Source organism: Manis pentadactyla, chromosome 3, assembly GCF_030020395.1.
Source record: "Manis pentadactyla isolate mManPen7 chromosome 3, mManPen7.hap1, whole genome shotgun sequence".
In the NCBI taxonomy this organism is placed as follows: domain Eukaryota; kingdom Metazoa; phylum Chordata; class Mammalia; order Pholidota; family Manidae; genus Manis; species Manis pentadactyla.
Window position 1 is genome coordinate 75205064 of NC_080021.1, and position 18614 is coordinate 75223677.

General features: G+C 40.6%; 1 protein-coding gene across 1 annotated transcript in view; it reads right to left on the reverse strand.

The window, feature by feature from the left end:
• Positions 1-18614, reverse strand: part of CLVS1 (clavesin 1) — a 158320-nt gene that overhangs the window by 128142 nt on the left and 11564 nt on the right. Inside the window, exon 2 of the mRNA XM_036907535.2 lies at positions 17077-17696. Coding sequence (XP_036763430.1) covers positions 17077-17531 — 455 coding nt within the window. The 5' untranslated portion in view covers positions 17532-17696. The remainder of the gene's footprint in view (positions 1-17076; positions 17697-18614) is intronic.

An 18614-nucleotide genomic window follows, 5' to 3' on the forward strand; every position in this document is an offset into this window, starting at 1 on the left:
ATACAAAATCCAAACATAAAATCAGTTGTGTTTCTACACTATCAGGAAGATCTTTCTGGTCTTTCTGATCAAATAGCATCAAAAAGAATAAAACACTTAGCAATAAATTATCTAAGGAGGTAAAATATTTGTACACTGAAAACTACTAAATCATTGAGGAAAGAAATTGAAGAAGACACAAATAAATGGTAAAATATTCTCTGTTTTTGGATTAGGATAAATAGTATTGTTAAGATGTCCATATTGACCAAAGTAATACACAGATTCAATGCAACCTGTATCAAAATTCTAATGACATTTTCCACAGAAATAGAACAATCCTAAAATTGTAAGGAACTACAAAAGACACTGAATAGCCAAAGAAATCTTTAGATGGAAGAACAAAGCTGGAAGTACCACATTTCCTGGTTTCAAACCATATAAAAAAGCTATAATGATCAAAACGACATGGTACTAGCAGAAAAAAACAGACACATTGATCAGTAGAATAGAATAGAGAGCCCAGAAATAAACCAACACCTATATGGTCAATTAATTTTAAACAAGGCACCAAAAATACACAATGGGGAAAGAACAGTCTCTTTAATAAATGCTGGGAAAACTGGATATCCACATTCAAAAGAATGAAACTGACCCTTTTCTTACACCAGACACAAAAAATGATCTCAGAATGGATTAAAGACTTGATCATAAGACTTGAACCCATAAAACTCTAGAAGAAAACATATGGGGGTAAGCTCCTTGCCATCAATATTGATTAACACTAAAAAGCTTCTGCATAGCAAAGGAAACCATCAACAGAATGGAAAGGCAACCTATGAACAGGAGAAAATATTTACAAACCATGTCTCTAGTAAGGGGTTAATACAAAATATTCAAGGAACTCATGCAATTCAATAGGAAATAAAATACAAACAATCCAATTAATAATGGGCAAAAGACCTGAATAAACATTTTCCCAAAGATCTACAAATAACAGGTACACAAAAAAATGCTCAAGATCACTAATCATGAAGGAGATACAAACCAAAACCACAATGAGTTATTACATCACATGTTATGCATGTTAGAATGTATACTATCAAAAAGACAAGATAACAAATGCTGATGAGGATACGGAGAAAAAGGGAACTCCTGTGTACCATTGGTGGGAATGTAAATTGGTACAGCCACTGTGGAAAACAGTACGGAGGTTCCTCAAGAAATTAAAGGTAAAACTACCATATGTTACTGTGTTATATACCAGCAATCTCACTTCTAAGTATCTATTGAAGGGAATGAAATCATTATCTCAAAAAGATACCTTCTGTACTCTTATGTTCATTGCAGCATTATTCACAGTAGTCAAGGTTTGGAAACAACCTACATGTCCATCAATGGATAAATGGATAAAGAAAATGTGATATAAGTATGCAAAGGAATATTATTCAGCCTTAAAAAAGAATGAAATCCTGCTATTTGTGGCAACATGGATTGATCTTGAGAGTGTTATGTTAAGTGAAGTAAGGCAAGCAAAGAAAAACAAATATTGTATAGTATCATTTATATGTGGAATCTTTAAAAAAAAAAAAAGTTGAACTCAGAAACATAGAGTAGAATGGTGGTTTCCAGGGGCTTGGAAGTGTGGGAAATGGGGAGATGCTGGTTAAAAAGTACAAACGTTCAGTTATAAGATAAACAATGTCTGAAGATCTGATATATAGTATGGTGACTGCAGTTAATAATACTGTATTGTATGACTGAAATTTGTCAAGAGTAGAATTTAAGTGTTTTCACCAAAAAAACAAAAAAAGAAGGAAAATACATGATGTAATGGATATGTTAATTAACTCATTTGTGAGAATTGTTACATGATGTATACATACAGCAAATCAAAAAAGGAAAAAAATTCATGAGTACTAAGAATGAAAACCTGAGCGTAAGATTAAAGTATAAGTATAGAGAGTACTTACGTTCCTTGAAAATAGGTACTTTTTGTTCAGTTTTGTGTCCCTGGCATTTAGAAAACATCTGGCATGGAGTAGGTACTCAATAAATGTTTGATGAAAGAATGAATAAAATGAGTGAAACAGAAAACATATCAAATCACAAGCAGGACTGAAAAGGATAAAAACAAAAAACTAGACACAACTTTGAAACATCACAGATCAAGAGAAATTTTAAAGGCACCAGAGAGAAAAACCAGATTACCTATGAAAGAATGCTAATTAGACAGTCTACAGACTTTTTTAAAGCAACCAGAATGCAATGAATTAATACCTTTAAAGTGTAATGGAAAATAAGTTTCAATCTAGAGCTATATACCCAATTATTATTTGAGTAAAGAAAAAACTTTTTCAAACATTCAAAGGCCATTAAAAGTTTACTAGCCATAGCCCCTCACTTCAGCAAGAAGGAAATGAATTCACCAAGAGACATCAGCTGCAAGGTTCAACAGTGAGCAGAGAAATCCGTGAAACACTTTGGTGGATTTAAACAGCATCATTTGCAAGTAACAGCAACAGTAACAGTGACTGTGAGGTGAACACATGATGGGACTAAAGATGGCTGCGATTTTAAATCTGGGCAAGTTCAGAAAGAAGTTAAAGCATTCTTTCTTCCTTATTCTGGGTGAGAATAAAGAGATCGATGGACTCTGCACTTTTTTGAGCAAAATCTACTGGTCAAACATCTATATTAAAATTTGGACAATAACATGTACATTAACATATTAAATAACATACTAAAATTTGGACAATATTAGAAATAAATAACATCTAAACCTAAAGGGTGGGAGTGGTAAAAAGCAGGATAAAATAAAACATGATCAGACCAACAGAAAGTGTGCTCAGAGTATGGATAAGACCGCATTGCATCATGAGGCAAGGATAGAGAGATATTCATTGTACCATTATTAATACTGGTCAAAAATTGAAAACAGCCTAATGTCCAGCATCATTTGAGTTTTAAGCTATCCAATTGTAATTTTGTGCCCAGTGCATATTGGGTGAACTAACAAAGTAAACACGATATAATTGTAAGTGAAAAAAAAAAAAGCAGAATAATAAAAAATAGTTGAAATTTATTGGGTGCTAAGTATGGGTCTGTCCAACTGTCTGAGCCTTTACTTGGAACTCCTTTAATTCTCATTACGCTTTGAGGTTGGTACTATTATTGTCCTCATTTTATAGGTGAGGAAATTGAGACACAGGGAGTTTGAGTAACTTGCTCAGGTTCAGGCAGCTGGTAAGTGATGGAGTTCTGACTTTATCAGGCAATCGGGCCATGCCACTTGAGCTCTTCATAACTGTGATATTCTCTCAAGGGTCAAAAGGCTATACACAGCCCAATCACATGTGTGTGTCAAATATACCTCAATTCTCAATGTGAATAATGGTTATAGCTAACTGGAGGGATTATGGATGATTTTTAATGATTTTTTGTGATTTTCTCCAGTGAGAATGCTTATTCTTCTAATCACATAGCCCTCCTGCTAAGGCTAGAGCATTCAGCCTACTTGACAACCATTCTATAATACTACCCCAAAGGATGTTTGCCTCCCTAGTACACCACAAATTGTACTCATGGGTCAACCAGCATGTGGCCCATAAACTTCTTTGGGCTGTGAACCTCTTGAAAATCTGGTGGAAACTGAGCACCTTCTCCACCAAAGGCATGTGTGCCAAAAATTTCCAGAAATTCACATATTCTCAGTAGCCAGCTGTAGACTGCAAGTCTTTGCCTCCAGGTTGAGAAGGAACCAGCTTCCTTCTTAAGATACCTTGCTTATCCAGCAGCTCAAGTATCCAGACTGCAAAGAACAACTACCAGCTACCCACTGCAGAGAACAAGGAATAAAGCATCTCCTTTATTTTCTCCCCAGCAAAAGCATCTTTGACCTGGTGATCCTCGCCAATATCCCTGCCCCTGTCCCTATCCCTGGACATCTGGGTAGTGGAGGGACCAAAGCAGTACAAATTAAATCTAAAATTTACAAACAGTGGCCATGGTGGTGGGGCTAGGGTCATACATCAAGTGAGGAGAGGATGGCAGTGCAGGCAAGGGGACCAAAGGGAATGAGCCCAGGGACAATGCTCGTTGGACCTCCACGGCCTTATAGGAGGTGCTGAGGATAAACAAGAGGCAGAGTAAAAGATAAGCAGAAAGATAAGCTACTTTATTTTGCCCAATATATTCTTGATGGAAGACAAAGCTTATATTTAATAGCTTGAAAAGTCTAAAAATGAAACTACAAAGGGTAGTCACACTTTGATAAAATGGTTTTTAGTCCAAGTATAAATGAAGATAAAGGGCTTTTTCTGTTAGGCTGAGGGGAGTATTACAAAGAAGAAAGATATACATATAAGTCAGAGGCATGTGCAGTACATCAAATCCAAGGTTGGAGAAATTAGAAGGAAAATTGCCCAGGTTTTTAATTGTGCATGGTTCCAAATAGACACTGCAGTGGAAAGGGCTTCATGGCCTGCCTGCTGGGGCATCAGGCAAAACTATCATTCTGAGCATACAGACAAGATGCTATGAAAGTCTTGCACTGCTGCAGCTCATTCACTTTATTTCTTGAGGTTCCCCAGGTTCTCACCAAAGCATGTAATTCAATAAGCACCGTTTTCTGGCTTCCCAATCCACAGAAAATTAAGAGAGTGTTTTGGAGCAGGCTCACTAACAGTAACCAATTAAAAGCAAAGAGGAGAAAAAAGAACTAAAAATACTAAAAAGTGCATGTAGCATGGCAGGGTGGCCATGCGGCATGAAGACAAAGCCCATCTGCCCCAGAGTCCTCATCATGACAACTATTCCACAGCCCAGGGTACACAACACTTTGTATTCATTGTGGTCACCATTTGTCATGAAAAAAGTATTAGATTAAATTTAACAGAATAGGGAGTACAAAATGCACTCTAAGATTTTACTGTTTTTCTTTTTGAACTTCAACTGAATAAAATAAAATTTAAAAATTAACCCTTAAAAGCCCTCAACTATTTGAAGAAGTCTCTGGAATATCCTCTTCCTTTGCAAAAATATAAAGTAAATGAGGCATTACATTGCTATTGTGGGAGATTTCACAGATCAAATATCAAACTGAAATACTCTACCTGTGATAGAGGGATATATACTAATCAGTATGCATGCTGTAAAATTATATGATGGATCAACTCAACAGAAACTCATGAGGAAATGTGTGATCAATGAAATCTACACACACCTGCCAGGGTGATGGGGACACTGAGTAGAAATATGAAGGCTTTCACTAAGAATGAGGCTGGAAATCGGGTTTCCATTCCCTGAGACCTACAGTAAAGGCAGCACCCTGAACAATGGAAGTTTCTATAACATGAAACTTTCTCTTAACTTGGTCTTATGCACAATGATACACAATAGCACATAGAATTTAAGAGCTGAGAGAAGACAATGGTTGTCATCTACTTCCACATACTTATTAGATGAGGAAACCGGCCCTGGAGCTCAAGTCACCCAGTGGATGGAGCCACCACAAAACCCCCAACACTGACTCCCATTCCACGCTCTGGCTGCTCCACTGTTTCTACAACACTCTCTGTCTCCTTTAAATCATGCTGAGCATCACTGGGCAAGGGGTAGACAGGGCATCCTAGTTTCTTCCGTCTCTTTCATTCTCAACTTCAAGTACACACAACTCCACTGGGAGGAGCCTAAAAAGAGCCTCTCTTACTTGGGCTTTCCCTTGTTCTAAACTTCTCCCCACAAATAAGTGAGTTGGGAGGACACCACTGAGCCCTACTTTGTACCCATGGACACCAAGGAGGAAAGGGCAGAGTGTCCTGCCTCCAGGAACTTCCTTGAAGCATGAAAAAGGGTGCAGTAAAGATTAGTGTGGCAGGCATTCAGGAAGAACAAAGGAGAGAGCCGCACAGCCCCAGCCACAAAGCTTCTTAGAGTGAGCGAAGAGCTTTCAAAGATGAGTAGAACTTGATTTGTTCTCAAGCATAAAGCCCATATTCCTTATGGCAAGCAGGGTCTTTCAATTCCTGGCCTCAGCCTACCTTTTCAGCCTCATCTTCTCCGTGTGAGCCCTTATATTCTATGCTCAGTGGAAGCAACAGAGGCTCGCCCAATGGGGTGAGCTCTTATCACCCGGGGTCACTGCAGAGTGTGCTCTGTGTCTCAGCCTCCCTCCATCCCTTCCCCCACCTGCCCAACCTTACTTCTTCTGGAAGTCGGATAATGCCTCCAGGAAAATTTCTTTGGGGCCTCAGCTTCTCAGCTGGGTTAGAAGCCAGCTTATCTGTGCTCCTGTAGGGCCCATACTTCCCTCATTATAGGAATGGAGACTGTGTAGGGGGAACTACATAAGCAAAGGCTGGGCAGAGCTGGGATGAACGGTAGGGTGAAGGGGGAGAAGAGGGAGACTCGTTTGACTGGAGTAGAGGATGTCCTTTGGATATAGAAAGTAATATCAAGTTCTTAAGGTCTTATATGGCAAAATGTATGGCAAAGAGACTAAATCAGCTTTACAAGGGAGCCATGAAAGATTCCTGAGATAGTATTTCTCATCAAATTTTGAGCAATCAGAAATTCAGTGGCACAATCCTCAACAGTAGACCCCAAACATAATAGGGCATCATGAAGAAGAGAGAGATACTCAGGTTCAAACCACTAACCAGCTTTGTGATTTTGTCCAGAATAAACATCCACTGCTTAAAATATGACTAAAAACATCTCCTTCGTAAACTGTTGTGAGGATTAAGTCAGGCAATATGGCACAAGGGAGATGTTCAATGCCTGGAAGTATTACTAATATTAACACTGTCTAATCTGGAAGGACACTGATGTTATCTGTAGGCGTGTGATATTTGAAATCAGATCCAGAGACACTCTGTGGGCAGTATTGGAGATAGGGAAGAAATAGAGGCAAAGAGAAGAGAAAAAATGATGAGAAACAGAAAATGTGCAAAGAAAAAAAACACATCACTTTAAAGCCTTCATAACAAAATTTACCCTCTCTTTATTTTCCTGTCTGCTGTTACATTTTGCAGTATAGTAGCAATAACTTCTACTGCTTCACAGCACACTCACAATAAATGGCTTCTGAGCTTGATTTATGACCTCAGCCAAGTGCAGGCATTTAATCATTCCCAGCAGCTGTTTAAGGTCCCTATATCACCATTCAGGAGCGATTATCTAGAAAGCATATTTAAAGGCCAGGAGAACTGGTGGCTGGTTATAGAGCTGAGGTTCAGTTCCCAGGGATCGGGGGCTTGAAGCCTGGGCACCTGCTAAGGGCTTTCCTTCTCAGGGCTACAGTATCCTCCTTGTACAGAGATCAAAAGATGCTCCTTGGCTTACTGAGAACTGGGGAAAGCAGTTAATAGCCCAGAGAGCTGCAGCTCATACAGGAAAAGGCCCCATAGCTTGCAATACACTCATTCAGGAAGTCAGCTATGCCCATGAGAAAAATCTGACAGTGAACGCAGCATGCAGGCTACACTGTGATTAATAACTGCCCTTTCTCTGTGGCCTCTTTTACTGACACTGGCCTTTTAAAGAGCAGACATAGGTCATGCCCCCATTGCATCATGATTTTAAGTCAAGTAATTGAGAGTAAGCTCAGTGTTGGCTGCTTTATCCAGGCCATGCTCTGAGAAGGAGGCAGTTATTCTTGGAGCTAAAGGAGACATTTTTATCTACAAGGTAATGAGTGTCATGTCTTTTAAATTTCTGGGCTTATAAGTGAGAATTTGGGAGGGGCAACTGGCCTGGAAAGATATGATGTCAATTAAAGATTTCTCTCCTGGTCCACACCACCCCCTCTGGCTGCAAACCCTCCTTGGCCTTTCTTTCTAACAGTGTTTCAGGATCCATGTGACATCTGGTATCTTCCTGAGGGGCAGCCACCCAGTTAGGCTGGGACATATATTACTGTGTTATCTCAGAGCAGAGACCACCCCCCCCCTTGCATTCAGTCCATCTGGGAGAGGGCCTTCTCACTGGCAAGCTCCATCAAAAGGAATGCTGACAGTGGGCAGAAAGCAGCTGAGCCCTGGACTAAGTGGAATCAGAGTGGGAGTGCTAAAGAATGCCCAGTAAGGACTTTTTGTGGAGAAAAATGGGGGTTTAAAAGAAACATTCAAGAACTGTTTGGCTGACCCACATGACGAGCCATGACTCATCCAGCAGGTTGAGGAAACCACATAAACTCTGCAGGCTTCATTCCCTCATCCATCACCAGCTTTTTAGGAGCACACAGCAGAGATACATTCTATTTTAGTAAATTCTTTCAACTGAATGAGAAATCGTATCTTGGGCAATTTAGATTCTGGATTAGGAAGAAGTGAAGAACCACTCAAATTATGGAAGAAAGGAACTGGACCCAATGTGTTAGACCCCTCTGCATTTTGGTACCTCATTTCATCCTCACAGCTCTACAGAGTACCTACGACTGCTACCAGACATGAGGAAACTGAGGGTTAGAGGAGCTCCATGTTGTGTTGAGGTCACAGTGAGCTACAGAGCCGGGCTTCCGTGTGCCAACTGGAAGTATGCACTGCACTCATTTTAATGGAAGGAATGGGTAGGCAAAGATGACGCCTTTGATCACTGTATTAAACAGGCTCATATTAAGACAACTTTTGTTAACATGTTTCAAGCAATACCCAGATTCCTTTGTTGAGCTAGTATTTTACTTAAAAAAAAAAATCAAAGTTGTCGTTGTCTCTGTTACTGTTGTCAAATAATTAGGGAAGAAATTGGATAGGATTTTAAACATCTGATTTGCCAGGTTTCTATGAGACTGGAATATGTGACAACAGGAAAAAGCTTGTTGAGCTTTTCGAGTCTTTTGAAACCTTGAGTGACTGTGTACCTCAATATTTACTTACCTATGTGTACCTCGCTGACAGCTCCCTGGATGTCTGATTTAGAAGCTCACAAATTTGGCAAATGTGTTCTAGTGATGAGCTGTGCAGCACGGTGTTTTAACTGTGGAGTTAGGTCTGAGATTCAGTTAGCAACTGTGTGACAGCACATAGGTTACCTAACCTCTCTGAGCCTGAATTTCATCATCTGTAAAAGGTGGATATTAATAGTGCATACCCAAGAGCTTTACTATCTGCCATGTGGTAAGCACTTGCTTAGCACCCAAATTGTTTTCCTAGTCGTGGTAATGCTCCTCCTCAGTTCATTTTTGTTAATTCCCAAACTCATAACAATCCCCTGAGCAATTCTGAGAATGTATCTGTAGGACAAACAGACAGCTAGACATTTCCTGAACCTCTATTAATAGGCCTTGGGGTTTGGGGAGGAGGATTAGCTCATGGCCCTGGTGACACATAAAAGCCACCTGATTCTGCCTCGCCTCTTCTTGCCTCAGTAATATTTGTCCCTGATACATTAGAAACTGTCCCCTTTCATGTCACAAGTCCTTATACTGAAGACAGTCAAACTAAAGAAGGCACAGACCCTCTGCTACTTCAAAAAGCTCTTTCTGCTCTTGCAAAAGCTAAAGGTGAAAACCTCAACCAACTGACCTACAGTTTGAACAATTATATCCTACCTCTTGCCTCACGGCTTTTATCAGAAGAAAGAACCTACTTGACGTTCATCTCCCACTGCCAGTCCCACCACAGAGCTGTTGGGACTCTTGCCACGTCAGCCCATCAGAGGTTGCCACAGGGCAGCAACAACTCGTGAAGTCTGGAGGAACTGCCATCTCCAGCACACCCATCAAGTAAGTTGCGGCATGGTGTGAGGGGATGAGGAGCAGCTGAACACCTTCCCAGAAAACCAGGGTGAGGGGAATAGCACCCAGTCCCTCAGAACAGACAGACCATGGGTTGTTTTCTACTTCTGAAGTAAGTAAGACAGTTTCCCTGCTTTGAGCTGTGAATGCTCAAAGAAGATCAAGTACCTTGTAACACTCATCTTCCTGTCATTTAATTCCTGGAGGGACTGGGGGAACTGGTATGAGATGCCATTCTGTGCAGGAACACCGCCTTTCAGTCCTCTGGAACTTGCGTGGAGCTGGACACTATAGCCACCCAGTGGGTTTATTGGGTGCATGAAGAAGTGAATGGGGCTTGGATTCATCCCACTAAAGAATAACAGGTCTTGTCTATTGACAACACTCCATACACCTCCTTATTTGCTCAAACTGAAGTGATGAGTCTCTCTCCACTTCTTTCCTATTCATGTTAGGGACTAGGCCTTTGACCTTGGGCCTCCAGAATCATCTCAACTTCTGGTGCACCCCACTTCTAAGGCACTGGCCCTGATGTCCAAGCCCCACTACAATGCATGAGGGGTTTATCGTTTACACTGAGCCCCCTTGTGCCTCTTGGCTAGAAGAGAGAGCTGAGGGAAGTGTTAAAAACCTTGAATTTGGACCCTGGAGCCTGTTGGCCACTTAGCTACCAACCAGTGTTTCAGATTTTGATTTTATGAGGCTTTGGAAACTTGATCTCAGAGTGGGAATACGACCATAGCTTAGTGGAAAAGCATGGCCTTTTTGTTCAGATGGAAAAGGGAAGAATCACATCTCTGTCACATATTACCTATATGCAACATAGGTCCTTGTGGGATGATGGCAGGGCTTAGAAAATATATAGTAAAACCCTTGGCACCAAGGCGCTTTACAAAAGCACCTTTTTATTGATATTGGTGTGAAGACATTTCTAGATACTCCCCATTAGGGATTCTCAAAGTGGGCACTGGCTGCCCTAAGAGCTTTGGAAACAAGACAGTGGTCTTTTTGGTTGTCACGGTGTCTGGGAGACGTGATGCTGAACAGTCCATGATGCTGGGCACAGTCCTACACATTAAGATCTCAGTGGCTCTCACTGCCAGGTGTGTTCCCTTTCAGAATCACTGTCCCCAAACTTCAGGCCCTCTCTGCAGTGACCCACTGCACTCACACACAACCACGAGATCTACTCAGAGCCTTTCAGAAGCTCCAAGGATATTTTGGAGTATCTAATCACCCAGAGGCTGAGCAACTGGCTCCAGATGTCTTTGGAATGAGCTTGGAATTGGAAACCCTGCATCTGAGATCTTCCATTGATGAGTTATATAGTTCCTTGATTAGAAAGTATCTTCTCTTCCTTGAACCTCTTCTTTGTCATCTGTCACTTAGTGATACCAAATGGTTATGAGTATTAAATCAGAAAGTGCACTTGGAAATTATTGGGAACCATAAGGTCCCAAGAAGCTACAGAATATACGGATGTACAGTATCATGGACTGACTAGAAGCCAAATTCAGTCTCTTCCCTTGAGAAATCTGACTGGGCTGGGCAGTGCTGTGCTGAGCCATATTGGACCCTGAGGCCCAAGGAAAAATCAATAATGCTTACTATCTGTCTTCTTTAAAATGTTGATATTTTGTCTATCAGGATTTTTTTTGCAGTAATTTTTATTTAAAAATATTTCATGGCAGTATTATTTACTTTGATTACAGAGTGTTTTGGTATCCCCTTAAATTCTGCATCCCATGCAAATGCCCCACTCCCTCACCCATGACCTGGCCCTGGGTCTGAGGTCTTGGCTCAGGCTCTGGAACCTTCAGCCCAGCTGGTTGTGCTTCAGTCCATGCCTTTTGTCCCTTGTCCTGTGGAGGGGAAGAGAGCCTACTAGAGTCATTGCTTCTTACAAAAACTATAAACTTGAAGGAGTATCAGGTTGTTCAGTAGCTGCCTTTTCTCTCTACTAAATTACTCTAACTTAGCTCTTCTTTAGGCTGCCTCAGCTTCCTTAAAGAACCAACTTTTCAACAATTTGCAGCCTGGCTGCTGATTTCTGAACCTTCTATTGTGAGAAACAATATACTGACAAAAGAATGCCCAGTGTAATTTATATATGATGATTGGCAATGCATTTCCAATCATTTTTCTCTATTAAAGTACTTGGAGACCAGCGGGTCTACACGTAGCTCTGATGGGTGCCACTGTATCCTATTGTGTAGTTTTTATTACCCAGACACCCACCTCTCCCCCACCAAATGCCCTTGTTACATCCTAAAATTATAATTAACACAGTAGGCAGGGGCAGTAAGACCAGATGATTTCTTCAAGCCTCCCAGCCACAACTGAGCTATGATAGAGGACTGTGGGGCATGGTGGCTGGGCGTTTCAGCTACATTTTTTATACTTTTCCCAGTGGAGGAGAGTTGGTAACAGCATCAAATCCTGCAGCCTTTAAAAAGTACATCTTGTGACCCAGTATCCTAGATACTTAATTGGTTTGAATTTTTTTCTTAAGAAACAACTGCCACAGTTGAACACAGACTTGGGCTGATCTATGATCATCCTCATGTGCACTTTACAGGTGAAAAGCTGAGAGTAATAAGAGTTAAAGCAACTTGCTCAGAATCACATGGCTGGTTAGAAAGCAGGTAGGATTTGAAGCTCCCCATCTGGCATCAGAGTTTGTGCTTTTAATCACTATTCTATTCTGCCTCTTGGATGAAATCAAGTAGAGTGATTAAGGTTAATCTTTGCAACAGCTCCAAATGCCAGATAATTATACCCATTTCCACTTGATGAAACTGAGACTCACTCCAGAAAGTAAAATAACTTGTCCAAGTTTAACTCTTCCTTTTCTTAACTGAGTTAAATCCAGGAAAAAATTAACATGCTCCTCTCTGTTCATAGTTCCCTCTCCACAGGAAGGGCATTCATGAAAAAATCAGGACCATGTCAATAGGACCATGTGCAAGCATGCAAATCAGGAAGAAACAAGAAATAGGTTTCTTTTTTTTAAATCAGTTAAGGGGAAAAATTTTGAATTTTTGCTAATACCTACAAGGAGTTTAGGTGAGAAAGATCAAACAGCTCGTGAGCAACAGGGCCCCCTTAGGTCTCCATTACATCCCAAGCTGGTGGGCTTAAACAGACACTCTGCTGACCCCCAAGGTGCCAGCTTTATTTTAAGAATGAGTATGTTGTGGATAAAATGAAGGTTCCTGTGGCCAGGATTCTCACCTGGCCCTGGTTGGCTACCTCACTACACACGTGTGGGGTGGGCAATGCATTGTTATTGACTCTATATAAAGAGCTCCGCGCAGTGCTCTGGGCAACACAGTTGCATGGCTGCAAGGCTGCAGGAGAGCAGAGCAGAGGCTGGAGTGGTGGCAACACCGAGGACAGAGGCCCAGAGGACAGTTGTGCGGGCAGAGGGGCCCAGAGGCAGAGATGCCTTGCTGTGTGCAGACTCGCTCTGAATGGACAAGATTCTAGTGATTGACCTGCCACCATGGAAATAAAGTTGGCTATAACCCTTTCACCCTAAGAACGTTCTACTGTTATTTCTTAGGTTACATTGAATCTTAGATTACACTGAATCCAAGTGAAGTTGCCTAGGACTGAAGCCCATTGGCAAGACATATGTGGTTGCTGATTTAATCTAACTCATGTTGTTTCAGCCTGGTAGCCTCAGAAAATACAGAAGCTAGATAGCTAGCTCTCTGCTGAGGACCAGTTACTGGAGGAGACAGGGTGCTTCACTGGCCTGGTGTGCTCCTGCCCTTGGTGGGCACACCTGATCCAAGCAGAAGGATTCCTGCATTGCTTCTGGAGGACAGCACTTCCCCCACTCACCGCTCTGTGCTTTTGTTCATGGTGTCTGGGTTTAGATGAATGAGATTTACATAGTTGTAATAAATATTAATAACCATTTTAATCTCAGTAAACCTTTCATATGAGACATTCATATCACTTCCCAGACATCACAGGCTCCCAATGAGAGTGAACTAATCATTTTGCAAAGCTGTACCAACTCGGCCAGGCCTTTTGGGCTGGGTGTGTGTAACAAAGAGCATGTTTGGGGAGAAAACAAACAAGGGCTTAGGGCAGGCATGCAGGTAGATCAGATCCATCAGCCCACTCCCATTTCCAAATATCATACATCTGTCTCTATTTTTAATTGATTTACCATCAGTGCTTTACTATTTTTGCAATGGGATGTTTTATAATATTGATGACAATACCAGAAACTAATGTTAATCAAGTTCTTACATGTGCCACATAATGAGCTGTGTTCCTTCAATGCATTATTTCATTCAGTCCTCCCAATTAGATAGACATCATTATCATTCCCACTTTACAGATGAGAAAACTGAATCTGAGAGGTTGCCTGGCCCAGGTCATTTTACCAGTAAATCCCAGGACAGTATCCGGGTTCAAGCTGAGGTTTGTTTGCTTCTAATAATCTTTGGCCATCAATGGGAGAGCTTTATCATGCACCTTCTTGTTGAAACCAAAAAGTTTGGAGCAAAATGGTATTGTCCAGTTTGAAAAAAATTGCCTCAGGTAGACCCAACCTTGGCTGGGGACAAGAGGAAGAACAGAAAGACAGAGAAAGGTAGAGAAATAGAGGAGGAGGAATTACTTCAGAAAGCCTTGTGAATTAGGGGCCTATAAAATGAATATTTTCCATCCATTCATAGGATCAGGCTGAATAAGCTTCATATTCATGAGCCATTTGAACTGGAACGTATCTCAGGGATTACCAAGTTCATGCTTCTTATTTTACATGAGAAAATTGAGAAACAGAGAAGTAAGTTGTTCAAGGTTATCATAATAATAAACTCTGGGATTATGTCCTCCATGATTCTTTTTTTCTTACAATTACTATTTGTTATTTCTTAATGTATTTTGAGATGTGTACAGATCAAATGTTAATGCAAAATAAGCTATTTTGCTGTTTTATTTCTTTACCTGTAAATTATTACTTATTGGTGTTCTATGCATCATCTGTCTCAGCATATGGAAGTTCTAGAACACTTACAACAATCATACACAAATGAAGTCAGCATGATTATTCTCTAAAATCATCAAAATTTTTCAGTTCCAAAATCCAAAATTCTTATGTGTCATTCTCAAAAAGACAGCTGTTCCCTCTAATTTAAGACTGATGTCCTATGTTGTGGGAGTTTGCTGTTTATCTGTTTTCATATTGCAAAACATGGGGTGCCCCATGGGGTCTTTGCTGGCAGGAAATTTTGGTTTTCATTTTTGTCCTCAGTGCCTTAGTATGAGCCTTGGCCAAAATCTATGTTCATCAAATGTTTGTTGAGTGAATGATGGATGTTGAGTTTAAATGATGAGTTATGTGGAAATCTTTCTCATTAGTAGAGCATTGTAATAAAAGGCTCATCATTAATGCTTATGGAATAACAGAGCAGAAATGTGGAAAGGCATTCTGGACCCAGGCGCAGACCTGACCAAAATGTACACTGACAATGTTGAAACACCCAGTACCTTTTCAGGATTAAGTAGCCGTATCACAATTTATCAGCCAGAAAACAGCCAGTGATCACTAAGGTGTCATACACTATTGTAATTTTTAAGGGGAAAGGTAGTAATATGAGGCAGTAAGGGGCACCATAGCAATTGCTTTTAATTATATTGGGTTAGGTGTTCTTTAGTCTACATGAAAAGTTAAACCTATATCTCCAAGTACCATAAAATTTTCTACAATGATACCCTGTGAAAGCTCAAGCCACAGGTGAAGTTTTGGGGATTGATTCATGCATTCTTTTCATTCATCATTCACTGGATATTGTGCCATGTGCCAAAGTGATAAACACAAAAAACACAGTCTCCTGCCTTCAAAGAACCTGCAGTCTTGGTGCACAAGGAAACACACAATTACAATAAAGCTCAGTTAAGACAACTCATTCTCAAAGTTAGGCTGCCAGGGCTGAACTCCCACTCCACTCTTCACTAGTTGTGTGCCATTGAATAAGTCACTTAACTTCTCAAAGCCTTGAGTTATCAAGTGTAAAATAAGGATAATAATATCAAGCATGCAAAGCTCTCAGAGGGTTAAATGAAATAATCTATATAAATTTTTGGCAGAGTATATGGTAAGTATTAAAAAATATTAGCTACAATAACAGTGGTTCTTATACTCCTATTGTAAATATTTTAATGGAAATATGAACAAAGGAAGGGCACCTAACTAGGAAGGATGGGAATGGGGGTAGATGAAGACGACTACCTTCCTAAGGAACCATGAAGAGGGGTATGAACTAGTGGGCAGACTGTGTTCAGGATTGCATGGGACTGGGATAAGAAGTAGTTGATGGCACAAGTCCAAAGACTTGTAGAGTAAAAACCTCAGCTATTTAAGGCTTATACTTCCAATCACGGGACCAGAGAACATGAAGAAGGGCAGAGGATGACACAAAACAGGAGATGCAAATGGTGGATCACAGAGGGTCTTAACTTTGAAGGTCATGTAGGTTATTGTATTTTAATCAGAATTTTGGAAGGGTCATTCTGGCTACTGTGTAGGTGAGAATGGCTCCAAAAGCACTGGATCAGAGGCAGGGATGCCAGTCAGAAGGCTATTGCAGAGATGCAGGTGAGAAATGATGAGAACCTTAACTAAGGAAGCAGCAATGGGAACAAAGAGGGATGAAGGGATTTGAGAGGTTTTTTTGAAAAAAAGGGGAAGGACTTGCCAATTGGATGTGAGAAGCAGAGGCAGAGAGCAGTCTAGGATGAGATCCAGACTTGTGGCTGGAGAGATGGGAGGGATGGAAGAGCAGGAATTGTGGGGCAGTGCATTCATTTGGGACAATGTGGAGTTTGTGGTTCTTTATAGGACTGTCAGGGAGAGGTGTCTAGTAAGCATTTGGAATGAAAGGTCTGATGCTCAGAAGAAATATAGGGTAGTAAAGTCACAGAGAAAATTCAAGGAATTATTTTATGTGTTGAAAACACTTAAAGCCATCTACTGAATCTTTGTTGTTTTTGTCGTTAAAGATGAGAGCACTAAAGACAGAATATATGGTTCTGTTGGAAGACTGGCTTTCAATTTTATTAAAATAAACTACCCACTTTGATGAATGGAATTTCTAAGGTTTTTTTTTTTATTTTTTTTTTACAATTCTAACATGATTCGATTGTTCCAAAACATCCCTGTGAATCTAGAATCACCTTGTGATGACAGTGAAACTGTGGCCTTAAAACTACCTTTGTGGGTGTGTGGAATAAATTTATACTTCAATGAAAGCCTACTATTATAAATGCATACAGCCCCAAATGTGCAACGACTGTGCTTATGAAAAAGAAAAACCAATAAAAGCACTATCTACATTTACCTACTCTGATCCCAATTGGCTGCAAACAGCAGAAGAATCTTCCTGCCGTAGTGATCACGGTTTTCCAGCACTCCAGGGAACCCATCGATGAGAGCCCTTTTAATGCCAGGATCATCAGCCTTGAAGTTTTTGAACATGTCCAGGTTTAGCTGGCGGTACTGGAAGTACTGGGCCAGGAGTCTAAAGGCATCTGCTTGGTGAAACTTCCTGGCTCGGAGAAATCTCAGGATGAAGGCATCGTCTGTACGTAAAAATCCAATGTCAGGCCTGGTGATGATCATGTCCCTGACTTGCTGAATATCCTGATGTAAAACATCTGGGTTTTCATTCAGTTCCAGGCGGGCTTTCTCTATAGTCTCTGGACTGAGTCCAGCCTGTAAGTGAGTCATCTTGGCCAAATCTCCTCTCAAACTGCTTAATTTCTGATATTTTGGAAGAAAGGAGACAGGTCCCATTCACCTGATAGTTTGCTGAAATTCAGGCCCATTCAATAGCTTTTTTACTACCACCGAAACAGAGAAATAGAGGGTTTCCTTTCTGTTCCTGGGAAGCAGTAGGACATTCAGGTCCTATATGGTGGTAGCCATCCCAAAGAGGAGCAAAACGGCAGCCATCTCTTCCTGCAAAACAAATGCACACAAGAGATGCAAAACAGATGGTACAAAGTAAGTCTGGGCCAATTAATTGGAACTTAGATAGAAAACCAATATATTGTGCTGTAAGTCTAAATATATTAGGCATCAAAGAATAAAGAGTAAATTACCTTTAAAATGGGATATTTGGAATAACTTTATTATTGACATCTTGAATGCATAAAATGCACATATTTGAAATACATTTACTTACATTAACTAACTGACATAATAGTATATGGTCACATTAGTAATAGATTGCTCTTTTATTAATTACTCTAGGAAGCAGTGAGAAGATGGAAAAATTCTTCTCCATTACAGCATGCTTTACAGGGCTGTTCACCAGCCTAGTATGGCAGAGGAATTATGGCTGCATTACAATTTATTGCTTCTCGTTGGCCTCTTTTCTCTAATAGAAGTATCCTTCACAGAAACACCCCCTCTCCCACCTTTTTTTGAGGCAGTCATTTTCATCTTCACAATAAAAAGGGACTGTTAAAGGTCACCCTATCCTAACCCCATAGGTACCTAATTACTCAAAACTGAGCAAACAATAGTGGTGGGGGTGGCGGGAAAGGAAGAGGAGACAGCTTTATGGCTGAAAGCTTGATACTCAATCAAATTCAACAACAGTGAGAAAGGATGTGCATGTGTGGACATTACAAGCAGTCTTATCGTTGGCCTTTGTTATTCTTCATCAAGGGCTGCAAAGGGACTTGAAACTGATAGCCTCCCTACCTAAGCCAATATCCACATGGTTTTGAAAATCCTTCCCTTTACTGCTCTGTTATCCTGGGATATTCTATTACTTATGATAATGATCAGGTGTTTTAATTCTCTCAGAGACATCCCTTATGATTTCTATACCTAAATGGTATACAGAGAAACACCCATATTATTTGCACC